The following is a 20,916-nucleotide window of genomic DNA, read 5'->3' on the forward strand; positions in this document are numbered from 1 at the left end:
CTTCAAATGATCTCCTTTACTCTAAAACTAACATTAGTCATGAGTATCCAATGGTTTGCATGCGGATCCAAGCCTCGGAATCAATTGTTACATATAGTAATAATATATTTCTACCCCGACTTACGACGGATTCATATGTTGCAAATTCAACAGTCATATTTCATATGCAAATACCAATCTCAATTGTTCAAATAAAAAACAAAAAGTTTATATTCGAAATATCATAAGATTGAGTTTACTTTTTGCAATTTATAAGGGTTGTAATTAAAATCAATTTCATTAAGATTTGTTTTATTTGAAATTATTTAAATGTATATTCCATTTCTTATGCTATATTGAAATCCTTACCAATTACGTAACTCCGAAATATCCATCGAGTAACAAACATCCATTTATAATCCTCAACTACGGTTTCCTTCTTACCAAAATTCCATCCTAAAAAAACTCCACACTCCTTCAAATGATCTCCATTACTCTAAAACTAACATTAGTGATGAGTATCCAATGGTTTGCATGCGAATCTGAGCCTTGGAATCAATTGTTACATATAGTAATAATATATTTCTACCCCGACTTACGACGGATTCATATGTTGCAAATTCAACAGTCATATTTCATATGCAAATCCCAATCTCAATTGTTCAAATGAAAAACAAAAAGTTTCATATTAATATCATAAGCTTGAGTTTACTTTTTGCAATTTATAAGGGTTGTAATTAAAATCAATTTCATTCAGATTTTTAATAATAATAATAATTTATTAGCCAAACATAAGAAGAAGAAAAAAAAGTACAATTTATACATAAATAAATGTTAACATATAATAAAAAATATATATCAATAGGCTGGCCAAAGGGATGAGATTTGTTTTATTTGAAATTATTTAAAAGTATATTCTATTTCTTATAGTATATTGAAATCCTTACCCATTACGTATCTCCGAAATATCAATCAAGTAACAAACATCCATTTACAATCCTTAACTACAGTTTCCTTCTTACCAAAATTCCATCCTAAAAAAACTCCACACTCCTTCAAATGATCTCCATTACTCTAAAACTAACATTAGTGATGAATATCCAATGGTTTGCATGCGGATCCAAGCCTTGGAACCAATTGTTACATATAGTAATAATATATTTTTACCCCGACTTACGACGGATTCATATGTTGCAAATTCAACAGTCATATTTCATATGCAAATCCCAATCTCAATTGTTCAAATGAAAAACAAAAAGTTTCACATTAATATCATAGGCTTGAGTTTACTTTTTGGAATTTATAAGGGTTGTAATTAAAATCAATTTCATTGAAATTTGTTTTATTTGAAATTATTTAAAAGTATATTCCATTTCTTATACTATATTGAAATCCTTACCCATAACGTATCTCGGAAATATCCATCGAGTAACAAACATCCATTTACAATCCTCAACTACAATTTCCTTCTTACCAAAATTCCATCCTAAAAAAACTCTACACTCCTTCAAATGATCTCCTTTACTCTAAAACTAACATTTGTGATGAGTATCCAATGGTTTGCATGCGGATCCAAGCCTTGGAATCAATTGTTACATATAGTAATAATATATTTCTACCCCGACTTACGACGGATTCATATGTTGCAAATTCAACAGTCATATTTCATATGCAAATCCCAATCTCAATTGTTCGAATGAAAAACAAAAAGTTTATATTTGAAATATTATAAACTTGAGTTTACTTTTTGGAATTTATAAGGGTTGTAATTAAAATTAATTTCATTGAAATTTGTTTTATTTGAAATTATTTAAAAGTATATTCCATTTCTTATACTATATTGAAATACTTACGTAAATATCCATCGAGTATCAAACATCCATTTACAATCCTCAACTACAGTTTCCTTCTTAACAAAATTCCATCCTAAAAAACTCCACACTCCTTCAAATGATCTCCATTACTCTAAAACTAACATTAGTGATGAGTATCCAATGTCTTTGGCGATATGATTTGCAGCTGCAACTTCTCATCTTTATCGCTACGCTGAAAAGATTTCTTATAGAGAACGCTTATTTTTTATTAGCGATGAGAACCAATGGTTTTTCCAGTCGACCCGACCATTAGAACCAATAGAATTGTTAAGAACAAAAAAAGACAGGCGTTGTCAATCCCTCCTCTAGTGTTTGCCTATATGATTTGCAGCTGCAACTGCTGATCTTTAACGCGACGCAGAGATTCGCAGAAACGTTTTTGTATAGAAATCGGCTACTTTTTTTAAATTATCAACAATCTCGCAAAAATAGAAGGCAAACCATTTTGGACAAATTCAGACTACATAATTTAATTCTTTCAGAATTTATTATACACATATTTGTTGTTTCAGAATTTACTTGGTGTAATTAGACCTTAATGGGGATAAAATGTACTAGTCTCGATTAAACGAAATCTGTAAATAAAAAATTGATTGTTTTTGCTTCTCCAATACAATACAATTTTTCTTTCAGAATTTACTTGGTATAATTAGACCAGAAGCTTAATGGGGATAAAATGTACTAGTTTCGATTAAGGGGAATCATCTGTAAATAAAAAATTGTTTCTTGAATATGTTTTTTTTTAGTAAGAATAAATGCAGTGGAAAAGTAAAAGGAATTCAGTGCGTTGAAATCTTCTGCTTTGTAAAGGTTCAACGATCTCAGGAAAGTGAAAGCAGCATTGTGATAAATAGAAAACATTTGTTTACAGGCATAGGAAAGATCTATATATTTTTGATTACAGAAGTTGCTAGAACACAGTGGTTTGCCTAAGATTACACAATCTGGGGGATGTTGATTTCTACAATTTCCTATCTACCAACACCAAGCTAACCAACGTTCATCGAGTTTATATGCAACGAGTCATCATTTTTATAACGTATTTTATTTCATTATTATATACACATATACGTACATATATAGTTTATTTATTTATATTTTTATATTTATATATATATATATATAGATTTTTTTTCGTCCTATCGGTTCAGCATTAATTTATTCGTTTAAAGGTATTATGAAGGGAGAGATATGCGCGGAATTTTTTTTTCAACACTGATATATGATATGTTGAAGCGATACATCTTTGATTTTCATTAGTATTATTATTATACATTTTTTTTTCTCATTTTGGGAAGGGGGTTACATTCAAGCTACATGGAGAAACACTAATTACATAATTTCCTTCGTTTCCCGATACATCCTCGCCGTTCCATTAACTTTTCTTCTTCAACATCAACTGGCCATAAAACATATATTCAAAACATGGGCAATTCCAGAAATAATATTAACAATTACTATATATATACAACAATATCTAATTCTACTATATTATTATTTTTTTCGTCTCATATATATTTATATTTTTTTTTTGTTTATGGAAAAGTATAGAATACACATCAGTCTCACAGTTGTTAAAATCTATATAATATAATTAACTTGGATTTTTTTTTCTCTTCATTATCTTTTTTTTTTCTTTTTCCTTCTCATTATTAATATTCATCGTCTTAATTAGTGTATAAATTGATTTACTTCGCCTAGACTTCATTATCGTGGCAGAATTGAATTAGATTGGAGTCGTTGTGTTTCAACATGTTCATTGGCTTTCCGTTGATTTGAATGTGCTGTATGCAACCCTCGAAGCCGCTGTAGTAAGGAGACGGCAATCCAGGCGGCAGCGAAGGCATTCCACCTGTAAATTAATACCATTTATATCCTATCGCTCTTCATGAACACCAATGCTACTCACCAATCCATAATTTTGAATTTGTGCTCAGAGAAATGGCACCGGGCTCGGAAATGCCCTTTGTCACAGCGTTTCCATCAACGGATATGAAGCCGTTCCGTTTCCTCCTCCTGACGTGTATCGTATGCCATTGGCCATCGTCCACCCTTGTCTTTGATCTAACAAGAAACAAACAAAAGAAAAAGCGTTATATACGTGTTGGGGTAAAAAGCGTTGAAGCGAAAAAACCTTATTGCCCAAAAACTCTTCTGCCTTCCCAAGTTGTAGCTCATCTCCGGAAAGCCGTCAACAATAGCTATAGAAAAGTAATCCTCCTTCAAGTTTTTGTTTTTGCTCCTCCAAAGGAGCAGCCCATCCGGAACGAAAGTTCGCAACTTGAACTCGTAGCGGTTTCCACGCTCGCCCTTCCTCCTGTGGAAATTCAAAACATTAGTTTTTCATCCCTCATTACTTACAGATTACAAACAAAAAATAAACTAAAAGAAAATATAAACTAAGGAACGTATAGTTGAATGAGTTGCAGTGTTAATAATGTAAATAGTTTCGGTTAGTACCCTAATGAATCATAAAAGTTAGCATCGTAATCTTCGTCCTCCTCGTAATCTAAATAGAGGTCTCGCTCTTCCTCGGCGAGCTCGTCCTCGTCCTCATCCTCATCCAAATACTCGCCATTCGAGCTGGAAGTATCGTTTTCGCTGAGGACATGTTAATAAGGAGATTTGTTAGTGGATGTGGAGGTTAGGAGCTGTTATTACCTTTTGTAGCCTCTGTTCTTGTACTGCAGATAAGTGCCGCCGCTGAATTTGATCGATGAAGTCTCGTCGCGAGCTGCAATTAGGTGGAATTAAATTTGGCTGCTGAGCCAATATGTCGAGTCGCGCTTACAGATTTCGCAGTGTTTCCCCTCATTTCCGTCCTGACATTGGCAAATGTAATTGCTCAGATCCGGAACGCAAAGCCCATTGTTCTGGCAAGGATTCTTCCCCAAAGGACACGGGGATCCGTCGTGGACGCTCACTTGGAACGCACATCCGCTCGCGTTGACAGGTGCGAAGGAGCATTCTGGTAATTTACCGGCTATGGGTATAGGTTGTCCATTCAGCAGGATTCGCTGGATGGCACCTCGGAATCCCTTCGATACCCCAGCCAATCGATGCACCTCCTTCCAAGAGCTAGCAAGAAGACGCAATTTACAAATTATAACAGTTATTTTTTTATAATATTAGTAATAATATTACAGAACAGATCCGATGTAGAAAGGTAGTTCTAAATTGAGTTCAGTCAGCGATGGACCCGAGAAGCCGCGTACTAGAGTATGGTTGTCCAGCTGAAGAATGCCTTCTCGTCCGTTCCTGTAGATTCGAAGCCAGTGCCATTCGCCAAGTGTAATGGTATCCTTTGATCTGGAAAAAAGAGACTTTCCGTTGAACCGAGATCAGGCTTTAAGAGCGCTCCGAACTTACGTAATATTCGCGATGCCGCTGCCGAGATTAAAGCGGAATTGGACGTGTCCGTGGACAAGTGCTAAAGATATGAAGTCACCTTTTCCATTTTTCATCTGGCCGTTATAGAGTATTAAGCCGTTGGAAACTTTGCTTAAGAAGGAAACTTCTATGGAAAACGTCTTGCTAATCCCTTCCAGCCGCGGGAATTGCATGAAACTGGAGCCGTTGAATTCGGGGGTAGAAATATCCCTGTCGATATCCACTGAAATTTTTTGGTTATTGATTTTCTGCTCGTTTGTCCTATGCGGAGGGGATTTAATACTCATACTTATTTCGCAGACGTCTCCTTTCCGACCGGGAGGACATTTGCAGAAGAAGTTGCCGCTGGTGAGGGAATCGCATGTGGAGCCACCACCGCAAGGATTCGAGAGGCAAGGATCAATCATGTTCTCGCAGAAGTCGCCCGTAAAATGAGGTCCGCATTCGCAATGGTACAGCTCGGAATCTATGGCTTGACACTGGCCACCGTTCTGACAAGGAACGCTGGAACAAGGGTTTTCGCCGCACTCATGCACCCCTTCAGTCCTAACCACCCATTCGTCACGGTGCTCATGCAATTCGACTGTCCGTCGACCAATCTTCAGTTTCCTGATGCATCCCTGTAGTCCTCTATCAACACCTACATTCTCGTAAACCCTGTTGAAAATCAATACGTAACGACGATTCCAAAAACCTTCACTCAATTAAATACCTGGAGTAATTTGTTGGTATGAAACCTATGAAAGTGTCTTCAACGAGGTCCAATGCGCGAAGAGTTCCAGCCGATTGTCCTGCGACATCCTCGCCTTCATCCAACTTCAGCATGCCATCCCGATGGTATCTCTTTATAACGACTCTATGGAACTTTTTCAACTGAACCCTATCGAGCGACGTGATGACCACAGCGCCGTTCCCCAAGTTATATCTGAACTCCACAAATCCATTAACAATAGCCAAAGACACGAAGTCACCGACCCCATCAGCTTTCTGCTGATTGTAGAGAATAATACCATCATTAGCATAAGTCTTAAACTCAACTTCAATGCTAAGCTTATGATAAGCTTTCAAAGGCTTCAACCTAGCATAGGAGCGACCATCAAACGCAGGTACTTCGTACTGTTTATGAACAATCTCCGTCTCGCAGTGGGGTCCAGTATAATTAACATGGCATACACAAGTAAACGTCGCCGAAGGTAAATCCACGCATGTGCTTCCGTGTAAGCAGGGTGCAGAGCTGCATGCTCGGAATTCATCAGTAGGATTTGGATCGGCTACATCAAAATTTTGATCTTAGTGGTGAACTTATCCTGCTGTTACATCTTAACTTACCGATGCATTCTTGACGATCAGGTGATTCCGAATAATCAGGAAGACAGGTGCAAGCGCCTTGTTCGCAGCTACTGTACATTATCATGCAATCTAAATTGTCAGAGCAGAGATCACCCAGAAGGGCTGTTACTACTCGTACCGTCGCAGGGGTAGGTCTGTAAGCGGCTGCATAGTTTCCGCCTGTACCGGAAAAGAGAGAAACAATAAAACAAATAGTTCACAATCTGGATTATAATTTATTATTCCGTAGGGCCGTCTCGTGGATTAGAGTTACTGTCAAAAACAGTATCAAATTATATGAATTATTTAAGAAAAAATAAGAAAATTTAGAAACAATTTTGAAATGCAATTGATTTTTAATAATTAAAAAAAATTGTTTGTTTTTTAATTAATAATTGAAAAATAATTGTAGGTTTTTAATGATCTTATTTGGATTAGTCGTTGGTGTACTTATAATTGTTTAATTATTTTACCAATTATTTTATTTTATAAATAATGCAGTTATAATAGTTACAATCCATTATAAAATTAGTGGTAAATAGGATTATTAATTGATCTAAAGTAGTTTTAATTCGTTGTAGATAATTATTGATTTCGATTACAATTTTTATTTTTTGGTAAATAAATGGGAATTACTAATGGTATGAAGGTTAGTTGTAGATTTGCTGAAAGTATTTTTTTTGTAAGCCGGTGAAATACCACGGGACGGCCCTGTGTCCATCAGGCATGCACATATGTACAAATCAAAATAGTCAATCTTTATTTTTCCAGAACATACATACACGTTGGGTTACAATAGTACGGGATTGGACGTGTGATAGAAAAGGATAGAGACATAGAGGGAGAGAGGATATACATTACACACGTATCTGGTAGTGCTTATATAATGGCCTCACCGCGGTTATCGTAAATGCTATCGGATCCTGCAGCGGACAGGTTATTTTCGGCGGAGGCATTGTTGTCCGGGTCGGGTGGGAATGGCCCACCTCCGTGGACGGGTCGGTGCAAGGATCCGCTGCGTTCCCTCTCGTAATAGTATCGAGAATCGGGAACCAAGAGGTGTCGCGTCGACTTCGATAGGGGTGAGTTCGAGTCGTCCGGCTGCGTAAACTGCAGAGGAGTGTAACGACGGACAGGCCAATCTGTTCCCGGAAACATATCCTCTGTAACAATCAATCAACGTTCACAGCATCCTGACCTGGACCCGAAAGAAAACAACAAGAGAAAAGAAAACCAACTACTATACCTTTACAAGTTCCAAACGCTTGAACGACGATGTCTTTCTGGAGCCTGCAGGCTACCAAACGTAGTTGACAGGATGACGCGTACGTCTGTCCATCGCTTCCACAAACGATCTATAAAGTAAATTCGATTACAACCTAAGATCGAACCTGAGATTACCATTCTAAAGTACCTGGGGATCGCTCTCTTCGGGACAATCGGTGTGGCATTCGCAGATGGCTAAACCACCTTTAGCAATGCAAGTAGCTCCGAAGTGACAGGTCAATTCCTTGCAAGTTGTCGGCGGAGCAGTGCTTTGGTCAACTGTGGAATTCAAAATGAGCATAGCTGGAAGATGGAAAGAAGGAATGACGGAGATACCTGGAACACAACCGTTCGGACCCAGCACTTTATCGTGGTTTGTGCAGATGGTGCACTTTTGACCTTGAATACCGGGTTTGCAGACGCATCTACCAGTCATCTGCTCGCAATCATCTCTCACGGAACCGAACGTTGAACATGCGCAAGCTGTAAATACAAAGACCTGTAAGACCAAATATCCCAACTGTCGGAGTTTCTCCTTACGTATGCAACCGTGATGGCCAGCAGAGATCTTCGGTAATCCCCAGAAGCCCGGCTCGCACCTATCGCACTTCTCGCCTCCGACTCCTGGTCGGCATTTGCATTGCATCGTGTCCGGATCGCAAGTGTCCGAGTAGGAACCTAACTTGTTGCATCCGCATAGAGATGGACATCCAGCATGGTCAGGCCCCTGTGCGGCCGTCTTACCATCCGGACAACAACCGTACCAACCATCCTCGCAACTTTTTTGCATCAATATACTTTGATCTAAATACAAGAATTTAAGGACATCTTAATAATATTTGTATTCAACTTTGATTCGTTAAACTAATAATTATTAAACAATTTACATTCGTAAAAAAATGTTGTATTAAGATATAGTGAATTTTACCTTTATTGCAGCACCTGGCAAATCTAGTGGTTTGATGACAGTAACTACCAGATGGACAATCCTGGCGATGAGGTCCATTGCCGCAATCCAATTCCTTACCTGTGGTAGCATCGGAAAGTGGCTTCTCGCCATTACAGGGTTTCACTTCCATGCCTGCAAAACGAATTCTCAACATGTTATAACTCTCATTCCGTTTAATCAAGTGTCAAAGCATTGTTACTACAGATCAATTAGTGTTATTAGTGCGAACCTTGACAGAGGTCGAGCGGCCGCAGCCGCAGCTCCTCCTGCCTCTGGCACGCTTCCATTTTCATGGCGCAGAGTGACGGGTAAATTCGTAAATCAGATGCACAGACAGGCTTGGACGTAGAAACGAGGGCAGCCGCACTGGCACAGTCAAATTGACAACTACATCTAGGAAAGTTGTCAGGACCTAATTCGCAGGTGGCTTCGAAGTCGCAGTGTATATCGCGACAAGCTTCTCGCTCAGCCTGACCCAAGTCGAAGAATCCAGCCAGACCCGTTGATCCGAAAGGCGGAGCGGCAGTGGCCGCCTCCGGTCCGTACACGTTTCCAGCTATATTAAACGCAGTGGACGGCGAGTACGTAGCTAGGATTCGAGTTTAGTCAGTTAATAGGAATTAGTAAAAAGCTTGTGTTGGGTAGTAGTAATTCTTCATTATTTAAATTGGTAACTTACTAAGAGCACCGGCGACTGGAAAACGTTCTCTACAATCCCCGTAGAAGACTACGCTTAGAGTAGAACCAGCTGTTTGGTGGCAGGCGGCCTTCTGAAGTTCGCATTCGTTGGGGAAGGTGATCATGTTGGAGGCACAAACAGGCTCATCCCCTGACCCTTCGCAGTTCGTAGGGCATACGCATTCTCCGGCTTCGCAGCGTGCCCCGAATTTGCATTCCACCCCTTGGCACAGATCTGCACAGGTAGCAGGATATTCTGGTATTTAGCCTCGATTTCGAATGTCAGGTGGAATTACTTACCGCAGTCTCCCTTGTATGCCATCAGTACGTACTGCTTGGATTTGCAGGAGGCAATCCTAAGCTCGCATTCGTTGCCGTAAGTTACCCCGTCTGTTCCGCATACTGGGCCGTTCGTGAGCTGCGGAAACAAATGCGTTTAACCGTCGTATCTGAGGCCTGGATAATGTTTTGAACCGGCGTCGAATATAAATATGGTATTTCAATAAATCTACGTGCTCGAAATGTAAACGCTCTCTTCTAAGAGCTTTGGAAATGCCGAGAGCACCTTTTACATTTTCACAATACTTTGAGAAAATGGTAAAAATAAAATATTTTCTTAAGACAGAAAAGTTTTTTTTGTAGCTATCTTTAACATGAACATAATAAGAAATGGACGAATAAGTTGAAATTACCTTCTTGTAAGTTAATAATTTAATTTGAGAAATAAAAACAGATTTGTTTTAAAAGAATGATGGAGATCATGTTTTGAAAGGTAATAAATATGTTTCAACTGTTGCATTGGACAATAACAGATGAATAAAATGTAAGTGGTAATTAGTTGGTGGTAAGATGAGAGACAATAGAAGCCATCAGGACAGTATTAATCTTAGCCATCTGGGCGTATCAAGTTATCTCGTTATCCTGCACCCGACACTAATGTCATCTTATTGACCGGCAGAGGCAGACCAAGGAGCCGCTTCAAGAGGTGTGCAAGACGGATCGCTCCATCCGGAACGTCCGACTCATGCTCAGAGATAAATAACGACCCGAGAACTAATTAAACTAACTAACCTTCTCATCTTTGCAGTACAACGGACAGACGCAGCGGCCCTCCGTGGCGCCGTCGCTCTCGCAGGTCGAATAGAAGTCGCACTTTTTGTTTTCGCAGCCATCTGCGAATAAGGCAAGACAAAAAAAAGAAGGAGTTGATATAAAAGTTTCATAGAAGAGAAGAAAAAGGCGGCTTACTGCAGGGACCGTCGTATAAAACCCTAATCTCCCTGCGGTGTTTACAAGCCTCCATGCGAAGCTTGCATTCGTTGCCGTACGAGATGCCGTCGGAGCCGCAGACGGGCTCGAATTCGGCTGGGCAAACAGGACATTCGCAATGAGCCCTTCCTGCCCTTTCGACGCAGGTGGCACCGAAATGGCACTCGTGTTCACTGCAAGGGCCCATCTCGCCGCAGACGCCCGCATACGAGATCTGCACGTTTGCTCTGGCCATGCAGCCGGACCTCTTGAGTTCGCATTCCGATGGGAAAGTGCGGCCGTCCTTCGAGCAGACTGGTCTCATGATGGGTTCGCAGACTGGAGGACATTCGCACCGGGCTATCCCGTACTTGTTTATGGCGCATTCCTCACCTAGCGTGCATCGTACACTCGTGCATGGGTTGACACCTGAATCGGAATCCCAATGGTTAATTGTGAATTACATTTGTCTTCGGTATTTTTGATCCTGTATACCTGAACTGCATTTGCCGCGATAGATGATGTTCAATGTTTTCCTCGATCTACACGCCTCCTGTCTCAGAGAACATTCGTTGGAATAGGTCTTGCCGTCCGAACCGCAGACCGGAGTAAACTCCAGTGGACAGGTGTCACCGCACCGGCACACCGGATTCCGGTGGTCGTCCAGTTGGCAGACTTCCGGCTCCGCGCACTCTATCCCAGCACAAGGATCTGCGAAGGATGTACACTTTAATTAATCCATTCCAACTAATCCAACCTGGATCTCTTCATCCGCGCAAGATTAATTGCTGCATTTTTAAGTATCTCAATTCTAGTACAAACAAAAATACTTAACTATCAACCAACCATTTGTTGATTAAAATTTATACTCATAAACATAAATTTGTAAAAAACTAATTTTATATTACAATTCTTACACAAACTATAAATGAATAACATTTTTTTTTTGTATAATATCCAAAAATTAATAAACAATAAAAATATAAATTAACAAAACTTCATTTTTTTTAAAAATTATTTACGCAAAGTTATTTTACATTTTTTTTTACACAATACAATACCATTACGATATGTTAAAGTGACAAATATGCATGGTAATATACGGTAGGTAAAGGTAATACAACGTCTAATAATGATATGTGAGCTCAAGTATCTTTATGAAGTATTATTATTCCCAGAAGGAATGACTTGTTTGTGTTAGTAGTTGTAGTAATAAATCTTATGATTTAGTCACGACTTCGTGTGTTCGAAACTAATAATAACTTTATACGTGTGCTTCGATCGCCAACACGTCAAATATCAATGTGCTGTTTTCTTCAAGGACCATTGCATCTATATTTAACAATTTATAATAACATTTATTAAGAAAGTGATTTAATATTATTTATTATTTGAGAAATATAGAATTTCAAAATTGAATTACAACATTTGAGAAGAAAATCAGCGAAACTTGAGGAATCGCAAATGAATTTTTGTAAAAAAAAAAAATAGTTTAATTGTTCTGTTTCATTTCTTCATGGACTTCTGTGTTTAAACTCTTCTTATAAATCGTTACTTGTGGCATGCATTGATTGATTTGATGATAATTTTAATACTAGTTAAAATGTATGTTATACTTTGAGAGATGCGTTAATTTATAGATTTTATAAACGAAATTATGAATTCATTGTGTTGATAGCTTTAAATCAACTTTATTAACTACTGCTAAGGTTTATGTAGACGCAAGTCTTGTAGAGGTAGCAGTAGGTTTGAGAATATGTTATTTTACCGCATTTTCCAGAGAACTTGACGGTGACGTTGGTGTTGGAGGTGCAGGCGGCCTTCCTAAGTTCACACTGATCTTTGTAGTCTACTCCGTCGCTGCCGCAAACTGGACGAGAACTGGAGTGGTCCCCGTAGTTGGGACACTTGTCAGGACATTGGCAGCTGGCATTGCGGCCGTCAGGAGAAGCCACACATCTGGCCCCGAAACCACACTGCTTGTCCTTACAAGGATCGGATTGCTCTGCAACAAGAAAGATGATATTCATACTAGATGGTGTTGGATAGAAGTGTCCGCTGATCGATATGCATTCCCGAGTTTGATAAATAACTCAGCGGCCGGATATTGCGACCGTAATCTCCTACTTACCCTTCGGGAACACGTAACAGCCGAGGGTGATACTGTTTCGCGCAATAACGCACAGCAGAAGGGCTACCGGCATTGTGGTAGTGCATGCAAAATTCATCATAAGGTTTTTTTGCCTTTCGTTGTTCTTTATTCTTTACTATTTTTTTGTTTGTTTGTTAGTTCTACAATTGCTATTGCTATTTGTAAGCTATATCACAGAGTTAATTCCTGAGGTTGCTATGGCTGACTTGGTTACGCTACGTGCTAACGGGGGTGGTTTTTGCTGGCGTCTGGCATGCGATGTGTGCTTGGCTTGTTGGCACTCATATGCCAGTGCCAGTTCCTTGGCAAATGTGAATGCTTCCGGATTGTATATTGGTTTCGCGACCGGAAGTTGCGTCTCGATTTTAGGGGATGCGATATCGGGACACGAGTCGCCGCGAAAGTGGACGAGCTTCTGCGAACGCGCGAACGGTACAGGGGTTGAAATGCCACTGAGGTGACGGCACTAGCACGTCGCATGTAGCAGGTAGCGTGACTGCAATGAGCAGAGCAAGCGCCATATTGATTTTAAGTTCGACTTAATCAGTGGCGTATGCTCAGTTTTACACTCACCTCTATTCTTATATCACTAATTGTATAATTTACATATACAAATTGCATGTACTCATTAAAACAAAATGAAATTTGCAACATTTAATTATTATTCTTTTAGGACAGATCACTGCACCTTGAGGAACATCAAATCAAGTATCAAATACATCAGAATTTCGAATAAACAATAGAACCTTTGAAAAATATTTTTTTTTACATTGGAAAGGACTAAATATTGAAAATATTTTAATGGAAAAATTGTATTTTTTTTTGTAATGTTTATATGATAGTAATGAAAATTGAGGACAGTGTAGAGGGCGCGTATGGAAATTAAGCCACTGTACTTAATACACCAAACATAGAGTCGGGCGAGCGTCAATCAGGGCTCATCTGAAGGATTTAAGTCCTGCTGGTTATCGCTTTCGAGGGAGCTGCCTGCCACTTGCCTGAAGGGCTCTTCTCGTACCGGCATCCACTCGTCGGCCGCGGAACGTGCTGGCTGCAACAGCTTATGAAACTTGACACAACATTCCGACTCCATACATATACATATATGTGTTTTCTATTTCTCTCTCACTCAAACCCATTCGCTTTAGCAGTCGCTTTCGTTGTCGCACTCGCTTTCTGTCTTCTCTATAGCAAACACAAAACGCTTCAAATATTTACACTTCACCCTATACGCCCCCAGACGCTTTTTGCAAACGCGCGACCAACAAACATGAAAAAAGCTAAAACAAGTAGACGGATATGATGAAAGGAGAGGTTTTAAAAAAGAAGTGGAGGAAGAAGCGCCTTGTAAAAGTTACTAACTCTTAAACCCGATTATTCTGATGAGACTGTCTTCAATTAAATCTTTGTAATTACAATTCGAGTCAAGTTTAGTCGACTCCGTTCCAAAGTTAAGTGAGTCCAAAACAAGGTTCATCTCTCGGGGATAATAAATAATAAAGTCTTGATGGCGTCCGGCAACCCCACCAAAATCCACCCCCATAGAACGATGTCTAATGTGCATCGCACGATAAGCAAGCAAGCCAAGTGCGCTCTGCATTTGAATAAATAAAATGAGAGCGCTATGTGTTCCGGTTGCGTCTGCGACGCCTCAAGAGGAGGAAGCCCGAAATTAACTTCCGACGCTCGGCGTCCAAATGCAAATGTAGCTTAATCTTGCCAGATTCCCCGGAATGCCTCGCAAATAGGCACAATCAGTCCGGTTTAAATATTCCCGTGGCGGAACGGCACATAATACCAGCACTAACTGATACCGTTGCTTAGTTACGGCGATACGCGACATGCGACCGAACCAATGGTCAACATTATGTTTTCCAACCCCTGCCTTCTAACTATGTGCATCACGTACCACTAGCAACGACCATTACGTCCATACGTCACCTCGGGCCCTTTCTAATTTCGTAGACCGATTCACCCCCTTTCGCATTCACACTGCATCAAGACGACCGGAAGAAGAGAGAAGAAAAATAAAAGAGAAAAAGAACAAAAAGAAAATATATATATATAGAGAGAGAAAAAAAATAAAACGAAAATGCAGAAGGAACATCCACTTTCAATAGAGTGGGAGCATCGTGAAATCTTCCGAGGTTAGTCCACCGCATAAATAAATACGATTACTGCGATACCGATAAATTCGATCTTCGAGCGCTGCAGAAGATTTCTGAAGACTTAACGTGCCGTAGTATTATATTTATGTTCCGTCTCTGCATCGGGACTCTTCTTCTCCCTTCGCATCTGCACACTTTTTACGATGAAACAAAAGCTACTTACTTAAACAATCATTCCCTCTTTTGATATATTCCGTGCACATAATTCGCCATAAGCAAATCTCGTTAAAGCCTTTTCTTCCATTTCAGTTTTGTTCACTTCCCCCAGCGCTTACTACTCACAATGAACATTCCGAATGCAACTCGAGACTCGTATTTATCTGTATATACATCATTACTATACCTGAGCACTCATATAAAGCTGTTATCGTCATTTCATCGAAGCTTTGAGCTATTCAAATTAACGTCAACTACAAATTTTATTTACTAAATTCTATAGTATACTACATATAAATTTAATGCTTTAACATACAAATTGATTTTATAATATAAAGTCTTTAATAATTTTTCAATAATTGGAAAATGGGTTGAAATAGAATTTGTGATGAGGATAGGTAAATCGTGGATATTCAAAGGCGTAACGAAATTTTCGAAATAGCGTAGTATTCTTTTTTTTTTGTTTCGGTAACGTACTTAGCCGAAGGGCAGACGTTTAGCTTTATTTTCTGGCGGAATTCGATTCGCTTGGAAATTGAAGAGTCTGCAAATCGAATGATGGCGGAATCCAGTTTTTGCCGAATTCAGTGTGTTTCGGCGACTTGTGCATGCGAGTACGGAAATGCATCAGTTTGGAAACAGCGGACGAAACGGAATAAACGAACTCAAATACTAAATAGGAGGCAACGTGTGCATGTATGTACCTTCGCATCATATGTTTACATATGATGAGATCAATGGGAACATTGTTCGCACGATTTAATTAATTAATATTAAACTTTTTATTATTTTGAAAAGCGGAAGCCACCATTTAATTACGTGCAAAGATGCACCAATATTCCGATTAATTATCTTTGCGTTCGACAAGCGCGAGCAGCTTCGGGTTGCGAAACTTGTGTTCCAGAGAGTAGTTGTTGTCGAAGATTTATAGACGTCTATATACGTGGTCTTGCAATGCACTATATATATATTATATACAAATACTTAGAAACATACTTTCCTAATGTTTTTAACTCCGGGCATTTCTCAAACGCCAGGGGGAGAAGAAAAATAAAGAAAGAGAGGACTGGAAAAGGGAGAGCTCGAAATCGGAAAGATGAAATAGGTCGGAGGTAAATTTTCGAAGTAGGCAACAAAAATCATTTTTCACTTTTGCGGAGAAAGCGCTCCCATAAACGTGTATTTGATTTAGGAATTCGATCTGTGTATTTCGAATGGCGCCGTACGTAAGCGGAACGAAACTGAACTGAACCGTACTGAACGGAACGTAACGGACATGATTGATTTGCTTTATTAAAAACTTTGTGTTCCAGACGTATCGGCCGTCCCTCTGCAACCCCCATCCCGAACTTTTAGTATTCTGTAAATGAAATTTGCTGAATTTATTGCACCCTGCTATTTATGGGTGTCGTGTAGCGACATAGTTTTTTTTTTTTATTCTCGGTCAATGTATGTTTGTACATTTTTTTTCTACTTCCATTATTTCAAATTGCGCGCCAAAATAAATAATAGTATTGCGAAGTAATTATAATAATTTTATATAAAATAAATGTAATTATATTGATTATTAAGATAAAATTCTCTCAAGTGAAGGAGTTATTTCCATTGCATGGAAACGAAAATAGCCAACCTGCTTAGATTTCGCAGTGATGAATTACAGTGACTGTTTAATTAGTATTCATGGAAGAAAAGCAAAACGGAACGAACTATTATGGCGGAACGCAAAAGCGTTTTCATTAAAATTCCAATCATTAACATAATCATACACGCTTTTAGCGCGAAATGCAATGCTTTGTATTCAGTGGCATTGTGCGGCAAAATTCAAACCAAAACGAATTCAAATGAAGTCCTAAAATGTCGCGCGACGTTAAAGCATTAAAACTGCATTTAGAGCGCGGCCAAAGGGATGAAAAGGGTTTCAACGTTCGTTCAACAACAACAAAAAAAGAAAAGAAAATAATACGAAGAAATAAGAAGAGAAAAAAAATTAGAAGAAGTGTATATTTAATATAAAATATGGGAAATGGCAAAAACAAGTGCGGCATTGTGTCGAAGTTGACGCGACGTTACGTAACTGCGACGGCTACCGGCATCCAGTATCGGCGTCGTTACATAATAACGTCAAAAGTTTGGTTGCTCTGTGTTAGAGGGTATGTGTGCAAGTTGCGCTCCAGGCAAACGTCATAGATTCATTCCCGAACGGGAATCTTAATATACAAATAGTTCCCATTCTGATAATAAGCAAAACTTGGCAACACTACACGTCCCCGACGCCAACACAAACAAAACTTGCCTCCCTAACTAATTTCATAATCAGCGAACTTAAAATATGCACAGCACTGCGTTATTGCATTCTCGGGGTTTGTTAGGGTGGGTGGTGATGAAGGGGTCGAGGATTGGGGGTTTGTTGTTGTTGTTGTGATGGAAGCTACTGTTGCAGGATATGGCCGGCATCTCCGAGGAGGCCGTTCTGAAAGAATCATACTCGTTACAACCCCAAGGGAAATGAGTATCTCACATATTTCGGGCGTTATCTCCGCGAGTCCTCCGGGATCGGCACGGAAACAGTTTTTCATCATGTAATTGGCCGAAGATTCCGCGCTCACGATAAACCCCCACCAGTGCCGTTACAACCCTTACAACCTCACCCAGCCCGATCATATAAATAAAGCAGGAAACGCTTCAATGCCGCGCAAAAATGCTATATACACATCTTCTTCTTTTTACAACCAAAAGAAGACGATGATCAAGACAAGATAGAAAATGTTGTAAGGAAGACAATAATAATAGATAAGCGCACGAAATAACTAAATCCGTACCAATAATTTGAAAACCGGATATTCCGTTTCAATCAAAGTTTTCTTAAGATGCAATGGGTGAAATTAAAGCCAAATGAATAAAGACGCAGAGTCGGTGGAGGGAAAAAGAAATAAAGGACAAAAGATGCTCAAAGAGAATTTAACGAACTAACGTCGAGGGCATTTTAAATTAAAAACAGCGAGATACAAACATAATTGAAAACAAGAAGAAAGTCATTATATATATACACAAAATATATATATTATATACAACCCCCATCGCCGCAACTTTATTATTAATATAGTTCATTATACCGGAGATTAAGTCGAAACCCCAAGTTGGATTAGATATTACTTGCGGATTTTAAATTCTTCTACTAACGACTAAATCAATAACATTGTTGAAGCCACCCCTTCGCAATATTAACAATTGCTTGTCTCAAAATATTCAATCCAATTAGTTTTAAATATTCTAAATTAATTAATTAAATTAACCTCTTCAGACCTGTTTCAAATTATACTGAACATTTGTATCATTTTGTAATTATTTAATTTTATGCAACAAATTTAAACGTTTTAGTACTGCTGTGAGATATCGTGACGTAAGCCAGTCGCGTTTTCGTAACCATATATGGATTTGTTTATTGCTTTCTTAACAATAATTTCTTAATTGTTATTTCTTAAATGAGAAAGTAATTAAAAACAATATAGAAACGTTAGGTTAATTTCATTTAAAAGAAAATTTAATAATTAATATATTAATGTAATAAACTTCTAATACATTATTTAATCAAATTAATAAGTAGGAATTTTTGAATTTAATTAGATTTAAATATTTCTTTCTCAATATATATATATATATTTATATACAATTCCGGCGCATCCACCATTTTATATACGTTCAAATCGCAATTAAATAATTCTTTTTTATTTGTTTAGTATTATACAATATATTTTGTTTATTATTATTTTAATAACACTTTTTGATAAACAAACAAAGATCATTAATTTTTCTGCCTAACATAAAAATATATATTTGTAAATTTATTGGAAAATTGCAAAACTTCAATTTATTAGCGGATTTAATTTAATAAAATGTCTTTTAAAATAATGTTTGATCTTTTCACGGTGCAAATATAATTTTTTGTTTTTAATAAATTAGAATAAAAACGTATTAGTTTTTCGAGCCGATATAATTTTGAAGTTACAAATTAAAAAGAAAAAAAATAATTTATTTTGATTATCAATTTACTCAATAAAACATAGTATAAAGTACGAAACCTCGAAGCATATCCTAATATGCATTTATCCCTATTGCCACGCGTACTTTCCACCATATACAAAATATATCAACCGTGTTTGTGTCTATTCCAATTCAACGCCATTTGTGTTCGCAATTGCATTAAATTTCCGCATGTACAACAAAAAAAAATACACACACACACAGAGTGAGAGAAAAAATTGGCCACACGGAAAATGTGCACGATTTTATGTTACGTTTACGTTACCGCTAACTCTTTTTTTGTTTTCAATAAAAATTCTGGGATTGCGGCAGTATCGATAGTGAATTGCAACAGCAAAACGGAATCAATAGATTGCAGAGAGGGGCATCACGTTACCGCCAGTTCCTGTTAAAAATCCTCTCCTAGTTTTATTTTATTTTTAGATTTACTTTTTTTTCATCCTTCTTCTCTTGTAACGTTGATTTGTGTTTTCATTTTTTGCCTCCACCTGTGCGTCGCTTTTATTTCATATATATTTTTTTCCTTCTATTTTTCGTTAGAATGCTTTGGATTACGGCGCGCACCTTTGTAAAGTGAATTTAGTAGTTTGTTTGAAACGCGATGCGTTTTTCCCTCGACGTCTTTGTCTGAGCTTTATACCAACCCCCTTCTTCTTCCTTTTTATTTTGTTGTTGTTTGTACATTCGCTTCTCTCTCTCTCTCTCACTCTCTTATTCCTTTTTATTTCGTATACTATTTTTCTGACGCTGGTTGTGTTTCAGAAAGTTTATGAAAACATTCGAAGAATTTCAGGGAGAGGAATTATATGAAAATGGCGTTTTCGACACGAGTGCGTTCCTTCTTTTCGGAGGGGTTGAAATTTACATGATATCTTTATAAAGCAGTTTGTCTTGCGGCACCGAGGGCCCCGCGGATCTATGACCCAGGTCGGCGCCGCCAACCACCACCACCCCTATTCCCGACCCATAATTTATTGTTAAATCAATATCGCTTACCGCACTCGCCGGAGTATTTGACTCTGGTGTTGAGGCGGGCCCTGCAGGAGGCGATCCGCAGCTTGCAGTGGTTCTCATAGGTGATGCCATCACTTCCACATACAGGATCTCTATGGGTTCGGCAATGCTGCGGACATTGGCACACGGCCTTCCCATCGGGTCCGGTTATACAATGCGCCCCCCAGGCGCAAAAGGTTTTCTCGCAGGGCTCTGAAACAGAAAACGTCCCTACTAAAAATTAGACAGTTTTATTGTAATACAGCAATACATTCCGGCGGATATATCCGGAATATCATTTACTTATGCAAAATTGTATGCATTAGTTCCTTAGAGTTAAAGTTTTTAATAGTTTCTAAAGTTGTAAATTTAATTTCAATTTCTATATTAACCAGGATTTCATTTTTAAGTTCAGTTATTCTTGGGAATTAAGTTTAAAAAATATGTAGGAATTGAAACCGCAAACAATTATTTTTAGATTTCAATATTTCTTTCTCAATATATATATTTATATACAATTCCGGCGCATCCACCATTTTATATAGGTTCAAATCGCAATTAAATAATTCTTTTTTATTTGTTTGGTATTATACAAATGTATTATATTATTGTATTATTATTTTAATAGCAATTTTTGAAACACAAACAAAGATCATTAGTTTTTCTGCCTAAAATTTGTAAATTTATTGGAAA

At 38.2% G+C, this 20,916-nt stretch overlaps 1 protein-coding gene across 3 annotated transcripts; it reads right to left on the reverse strand.

The window, feature by feature from the left end:
- Nucleotides 1–3,332: 3,332 nt before the first annotated feature.
- LOC108564877 (agrin) lies at nt 3,333–20,454 on the reverse strand (the record flags this gene model as incomplete). Of its 3 annotated transcripts, XM_017924069.1 has the most annotated exon segments (25): nt 3,333–3,705; nt 3,763–3,917; nt 3,988–4,170; nt 4,314–4,454; nt 4,515–4,587; nt 4,645–4,931; nt 4,998–5,162; nt 5,223–5,466; nt 5,533–5,900; nt 5,956–6,514; nt 6,573–6,752; nt 7,469–7,735; nt 7,819–7,927; nt 7,987–8,117; nt 8,175–8,321; nt 8,379–8,642; nt 8,767–8,919; nt 9,017–9,376; nt 9,467–9,700; nt 9,766–9,883; nt 10,537–10,637; nt 10,714–11,142; nt 11,209–11,424; nt 12,482–12,718; nt 20,227–20,454. In XM_017924069.1, coding segments are annotated over 25 exon segments (5,504 nt in total), but the record flags the coding sequence as incomplete, so codon positions are not given.
- Nucleotides 20,455–20,916: the final 462 nt, after the last annotated feature.

The sequence above is a fragment of the Nicrophorus vespilloides genome, unplaced genomic scaffold (genome assembly GCF_001412225.1).
Source record: "Nicrophorus vespilloides isolate i.1.1-1 unplaced genomic scaffold, Nicve_v1.0, whole genome shotgun sequence".
Classification (NCBI taxonomy): domain Eukaryota; kingdom Metazoa; phylum Arthropoda; class Insecta; order Coleoptera; family Silphidae; genus Nicrophorus; species Nicrophorus vespilloides.